The 7,376-nt window shown below is 37.8% G+C and overlaps 1 protein-coding gene across 1 annotated transcript in view; it reads right to left on the reverse strand.

The window, feature by feature from the left end:
- Positions 1-7,376, reverse strand: part of SPEF2 (sperm flagellar 2) — a 331,758-nt gene that overhangs the window by 275,330 nt on the left and 49,052 nt on the right. The window contains exons 8-9 of the mRNA XM_006902126.1: positions 6,295-6,482; positions 4,019-4,187 (exon numbers count right to left, since the gene is read on the reverse strand). Coding sequence (XP_006902188.1) covers positions 4,019-4,187; positions 6,295-6,482 — 357 coding nt within the window. The remainder of the gene's footprint in view (positions 1-4,018; positions 4,188-6,294; positions 6,483-7,376) is intronic.

Raw genomic sequence — 7,376 nt, forward strand, 5'->3', positions numbered from 1 at the left:
CGGAGTTTAGGGCTGTTGTACATAGGGTCGCTATGAGTCGCAGGCGACTCAACTGCACATAACAACAAACAACAACAACCAAATCAGGACAACACTTTTGGTGTAATGGGACTCTATGGAGATGTATAAAGTCCACCACAAAAGAGTCCTGTTTATCTGCAACAGTCACACACCAGCTCACCTTGTGTAGCGAATCTGAATCGAATTGGCTCTTCCCGGCTCTCCAAATAAAAAGAGCAGCATTTCTCCCAATCATGGTTCAACTCAGCCTAGCCTCTGCCATCACGTGTAGAGGGCTGGCAGGGGATTCTATTATTTAAACCCAAGACTTTGAGGACCACCTGCCAATATCGGCCTCCTTAGTCTCCCTCCAATGTCAGTTGACATTGTTAGCACAGGTCACCCACAAAAATCAGAGAGCTCTGGATCTCTTGACTGCCAAGAAAGGGGGCACTTTCTTATTCCTGAAAGAGGAGTGTTTTTACTATATAAATGAATCAGGACTAGCAGAAGAAAATATCTCTAAATTGACAAAATTAGTTGAAGAATTAAAAAACAGACAAAAATCCACAAGCCTTCTCCCCAATGGGCTCAAGAACCCATATCTAGCCTGGGTTCTTCCTTTTCTAGGACCAATAATCATCATAAGCATATTGTTATTAATTGCTCGATACCTCTTTAAGTTCTTACTTCACAGGATCAAGGAGATGACCAACCTAACAGTGAATCAGCTAATACTACATCCATATTCTCTCTTAGCCACTGATCCCAGATGAACTCACTCTGGCCTCTGAGCCCCCAGATCTCTACCCTCACTCAGCAGGAAGTAGCCAAAAGAGAAACACATCATCCCTTATCACCAAATAGGCCAGGATGTTGGGCCAAAACCAAGGCAAAGGGGAGATAGTGAATTTGTCTCATCCTTTGGTGCCTTGTGGTGATGTGTTGCATTCTTCAGTCCTGTGATCCATCAACTGAAGAGGGCGGTCCATCAGCATAAAAAACTGGGAATTGCAGCATGTCAACAAGAAGGTTGAACAGACTCACGCACCTGGCATGACCAATGACTAACTACAGTGAAATGTCCTTATCCTTCTCCCTTTCCTTAAGACTCTGTTATAAAAACCCACCTGGAGTCATCTTGGGCATGACTTCCTTGGCCTTTCTTTGCAGATCAAGGAAGCTCACAAGAGAGCTCTCTTAATAAAGCTGCCTTTAAGCTTCCTCACTTCCTGATCCTTTTCTTGGGTCCACGACCTTACAGTAGAGGGTTAGTTATATAGAAAGGAAGACCCTCAACCAGATGGATTGGCACATTGACGGAAGCAATGCTTTCAAGTGTGTTAGAGATGATGGGGATGGCACAGGATAGGACAAGCTTTAGGTCTTTTTTTTTTCTTCAATAAAGTTGCTATGAGTTATACTCAATAGCACCCAATGACAACAATAATAAATGTTTAACACAGGTTATCTTCAGCTTCAGAGGAAGAAAATGTGGTAGGTATGTTATTAATCCCATTTGATGGACTGGGAAAATGAGTTCCCTAGTGCACAAGGGTCAAAAGGTCACATTACTTGTTGTCCGGTGCTATGGAACCAATTATAAGGAATAGTGATCTTAAGAACATGTCAGATAAGGGACTTATATCTAGAATTTATAAAATACTTGAGCACCACAACAAGATAAAGGTAAATAATCCAATTGAAAAATGGGCACAGGACATGAATAGACACTTCACCAAAGAAGACATTCAGATGGCCAACAAGCACATGAAGAAATGTTCAAAATCCCTAGCTCTAAGAGAGATCCAAATAAAAACAACTATGAGATATCATCTCACCCCAGTCAGAATAGCAAAATTTAACAGAACAGCAAGCAACAAATGCTGACGAGGTTGTGGAGAAACTGGAATCCTTATTCACTGTTGGTGGGAATGTAAAATGGTGCAACCACTGTGGAAGGCGGTATGGTGCTTTCTCAAAAAGCTGCAAATATGACCCATCAATTCCACTACTGGGACTATATCCCAAAGAGACCATAACTGACATCCAAGCAGATAAAAGCACACCCATGTTTATCGCAGCTCTGTTCACAATAGCAAGAGTTGGAAGCAACCTAGGTGCCCATCAACAAACAAATGGATAGAGAAGCTGTGGTATATTCACACAATGGAATACTATGCTGCACTGAAAAACAAGAAACTCATGCAATATTATTAAAAATGGGTGACCCTGGAGGACATTATGCTGAGTGCAATAACTCAGTCGCAAAAGAACACATATTGCATGGTGCCACTGGTGTAAAATGGGACTGATATCAGGGTGGGGGTAAGACTGAGGAAAAACTGGATAAATTGTATATACTGCACTGAAACAGATGAGGGAGTGAATAATTTAAAAGCGATGTATGATAGGGTATTATGGTTATCACAAGAGTCCACAATTAAGGTTGCATAGTGGAATGTACTTGGGGTGGTGGGAGGGGTGCGGGGGGATCATGTACCAGGGAGGGAGTCTTTCTTTTATTTTTGAAAGAGAGGAGCGAACTGGGGTGCAGGGGTAGAGAGCTGGGCGGGTAGAGAATTGCAGCAATGAATGAATGGAAATCCAAATTCTCTGTAAATGTTCATTAAAATTATTTTAAAAAAACCACAACCAATGGTAACCTTTCCCTATCCTGCAGCATCCTTTCACTCTCCAAATCTCTACTATGTTGTTGTTATTGTTGTTGTTGTTGTTGTTGTTATGTGCCATCAAGTCACTTGCGACTCATAGTGACCCTATATACAAGAGCCCTACATGCCATACACAGTGACTAAAAAAAAATGTGCTTGACTATAGTGGAGATTGTACAACAGAGCAATCTCCACTATAGTCAAGCACATTTTTTTTAGTCACTGTGTTAATCCATCTTATTGAGGGTCTTCCTCTGTCACCGACCCTTGATTTTTCAAAGCCAGTCACATAACTAGTAGGCATTAGAATCTTAATCTGTCTAACTCTAAACTCTTCTAAGTGATAAAAACAACTAAAATGAAATGTATGGATATTGTTTTAATTTATACTGTCCATAAAACCTGGACGTGCTCTTTTATTTTGCGTGAAAAACACACTATTTAGATTAGTTATGATGGGGTGGAATGAATAAGTTCAGTATTCTCTGTATATGTGACAGTTATAAAACTATAGTTACAGAAATGACATCAGTTTTCTCTAGCTTGCAAGGCTAGTTGCTTGACCTTGGAATTCTTTTTTTCTTTTCTTTAGTCATTCATGTAAAGTAGTTTAAACTTCCTGTTTACCAGGAAAGGTAGTACTGAATTAACTCTTATCTTTCAAAAACCTATTTTTCTGTGATATGTTAACTAGTTTATAGGTTGCCTGTTTTCTTGTATTTGTGTATGAATGGTTTTCTTTCAGATATAGAAATTCTTTTATTTTACTAACAGAAGTGCATTGTTAAGTGAGTTGGTGTCTCACCCTGTAATAAAAGCCTAATGACCTCTCCCAGAAGGGAAGGCAGTCTTTGAGGCCAACTTGCTATCCTCACAGATCTGTAATAAAGTGTGTATGGATCTTGCAATCTGTTTGTCTTATTGGCAATTGATTATGGAAAGAACCCCTTGTGTTCAGTAATAGTTACTTAAGAAATAGCTTCTTTTCAGTAGTTTTTAAGGCAAAGATAGACAATGTGAAAATGACTACATAAGAAAAATACAAATGACTAATTTACAACATTCTTAAAATTCTGCAGACTTTAGGCCCAGATAATATATTATTAAGCTTGAGGCTTTTCTTCTAGTATTACTGGAATAATACATAATAGATAACTAATAGTCTAGTCATATGAAAATTGGCATCATAGGATATGGTAAAAGATATGGTAAAACACAGGAAAATGAAAACATAGAACAGCTGTTTTATAAACGGGAACAAAGTGTAACACCACAAAATTAATGTCAAAGGAAAATAATTTGCTATGATGGGTTCTCTCTCATTATTCATCAGATGCTTGTACCTTATATTCGTCATAATCCTTCTCATCTAGCAAGTCCTTTTTCTCCATTTCTAAAATTTGTTCTTCAGAGCGCTTAGCTGCAAGTTGTTTAACTCCAGTTTGTTCATAAATGGGTTTTCCATTGAAAAACAGTTCCTTCCAGTCTTGCATCATCTTAAACGGAATCAGACTATAGAAAAAAACAAAGGTAGGGAAAAAGCTAGAAATCAATCAATGAGCAGTCAAAGACACACCTTATATCTTTTTAGTATTATATTTATGAAATTATCTCACTTTTGTTAGAGTTAGGTAGAAAATTCTTAGAAGAATTGTTACGGGTAATCAAATTTGCAATAATAGTAAGGTAACCATATACTGAAGTTATCTCTGTTACTTGGCTCTGGTGGCCTACTGGTAAGAAGTCATAATTCAATCCCTGGGGCAGGTGGTTTCAGTCCACCTCCAAAAGAGGAGAGGCAATCTCCTCCCTTGTGATTTATTGCCTCTGAAACCCTGCTGGAGGGTCAGCTAAGGGTAAATTCTGACAAACAAAAACAACTGTTATGTATAATTTATAAATATGCGAGTGAAGGGCTCTGTCTCTTTATTTGCACAGGTAGATACTGTGACAAAGGAGGAGGCTGCAATGCCATTTGTTATCAGAGATGGAAGTTAAAGAGCCAGAATTTTATGATAGTGCTCAAAAATTTTACACACAATAGTATATTATTATGTTCATACACAGGGAGTACTAGATTTAGAACCAAAACCCCTGGTGTTAAGTAGCATTCATTTATTCAAGGTAAATTCCAGGCATTTTGTTGTATATTAAAGATATTATAACAAGTGGGATTCCTGGCCTTAAACAGCAGCCAGTGGGGAAGAAGATTATTACACCAAGAAAAGACTTCAGAGTGAGACTAATAGGGCGAAGGGAGAAAGCACAGCCATACAGCCCAATTTAATATGGTGGTTCAGGGTCAGCCATAGAGGAAGTGAGTGCTGACCAGTCAGGCCAGATGATGAGGTCGTTAGGAAATTGTCAGGAAAGTGGATTCAAGAAGACTAAATCCTGCACAGCAGCAACAGAAATAGCCTGGCTTGGCTCAGATGCCTCTCACTAATGAAAGCTGAACATTTGAGATGACAATTTAAATGCAGTATTTCAATTAAATGTACAACTTGAAGTGTGACTGCATCCTATTTTCTAATATTAAAGTATTAACAGTTCCTAAAGGTTAAATTACTTTTTAAAAATTCTTGGTAACTCAGTGGTGAAGTGCTTGGCTGTGAATCCAAAAGCCAGCAGACCTATAGATTTGATCTTGGAGAGCTTATGGCTTGGAAATGCTACAAGACATTCTACTCTGTCCTACAGTAATGCTGTACATCAAGGTCAACTTGATGGCATTGACAGGGTGATATTAATAAATTAAGAATTATCAAAATTTCAGTATAGTTATAAAACTGATATCCATTTTCTCCAGCCTGCAAAGCTAGTTACTTTGCCTTAGAATCCTTCCCCTCCCCTCCCTTTCTCTAGTCCTGTACTTTAAACTGCCTGTTTAACAGGAGAGGAAATGTCTATCCTAGATTAGCATTTACCTCTTTGAAACCGCTTTTCTCATTCATATGTAAATTGTACCCTAAGCTGCCTGTTTACCACAAAGAGAAATGCATCTCTCCTGGATTAGCATTTTCCTTTTCAAAACTCTGGTTTCCTCAGTCATATGTTAACTATTTCTTAAGTGGTCTGTTTACTAGTAAACTGTTCTTTTTAAATGTAGAAATTCTGTAACATTACTAATAAAAGTGTATTGTTTAGTACATTATTATTTAACCCAAGAATATAAAAACTAATGATCATCCCAGATAGGGAGACAATTTTTTTAAGGGAATCACACTGTCCTCCCAGATCTGCAGCAAAGTGCTATGGATATTGCAATTCATCTCTTATTGGCAAGTGACTATGGAAAGAACCCCTTGCATTTAGTAACAGCATTGAGGTTTTGAGTTTTGTTTGTTTGTTTGCTTGTTTGTTTTTTTGACTAAATTTAGTTAAACATATATTAAAGAGCTCTTTTGGTGCAGCAAGTACAGCCCTAGCCTGTTAATCTAAAGGTTTATGGTTTGAACCCATCAGCTGCTCTTGAGAAGAAATAAGTGGCAGTCTGCTTCTGTGAAGGTTAATAGACTTGGAAACCCTATACTCCTCTATAGGGTTACTATGAGACGGCATTGGCTCAAAGATAATGGTTTTAGTTTGTTTTCAAGGTGCTGATCATGTTTCTACTTACTTGTCTGTTAACATTCGATAGTCGGCCATTTTCGTGGACAAATCAAGGATGTGATCCAAAATTTCTGCACATAATAAATAATGCTTTTGGTAACGAGCTTGAGCTCTCTCCACGGCAATTTGCTCATGAAGTGCCTTCTCTCTGAGGGCTTGTTCCTCAAAATCAATCTTGGCTTGTTTTGCTAAAGCCTGAGAAAACAAGGAAATATTTTTATGACAGTATAATTATTCAAAGATGCAACTGAAAATAATGTCATAATGTTACAGATTAAACAAATCATCAAGTAAAAAGGGACTTCTTTTTACACCAAGAAAAAAATTAACCAAGAGTAAGCACTTTATCCTGAATTCATTAAACACTGAATATGATGACAAAGACAACACTAGATATATTCCATCCTTGGCTTAAATGAGAAGTTAAGCATACAGAACAAGCTATTGTGAGAAATGGCCTAATTACTGAAATCCACTATGCATTAATGACTGGATCTTAAGCGTTTAAAAAGAAGTTTGTGCTTGATGGAGCATGACAGAGAATCATGAGAATGACACAGGAGAGGGCAAGGCTCCCATCGGATGTTCACAGACTCACTATGAGTTGCATTTAACTAGATGGTGACTAACACTAAGCTCACAGCTGCAAATGCTCAAGTTCTGAAGACAACAGAGACACAGTGAGTTTGGTGCCACATCCCAAGTGTAGCTGGTTCCTCACCCATCTTGGAAGACTCAGCCTCAGGCATTGACTGTGGCCAATTTTCTTTGTTTTTTGGTAGGAAAGGTCAAAGATACTGATTTTTACTCAACAAATTTTGGAAATAATCTAGTCATATGGTTTGGTAATATCACAATTGTCAACTAACACTTCCTAGCCAAAAAAAGTTTATCACCACCATCAACATCCATAATTCAACCCCACCCATGTGTGCTGTTACAGCCTTAATAGGCTGAAAAAAATGTTGTTTGTGTAGACATCTATTTCTACAGGAAGTGACAAGATTTTCTTTGAAATTTTTTTTAAAAAATATTTTAATTTTATATTGGTTTACATATAAAATTCATATACATTGTTTTTTATATACA

The sequence above is a fragment of the Elephantulus edwardii genome, unplaced genomic scaffold (genome assembly GCF_000299155.1).
Source record: "Elephantulus edwardii isolate Elephantulus edwardi_28Jun2011 unplaced genomic scaffold, EleEdw1.0 scaffold00370, whole genome shotgun sequence".
NCBI classification, from domain to species: domain Eukaryota; kingdom Metazoa; phylum Chordata; class Mammalia; order Macroscelidea; family Macroscelididae; genus Elephantulus; species Elephantulus edwardii.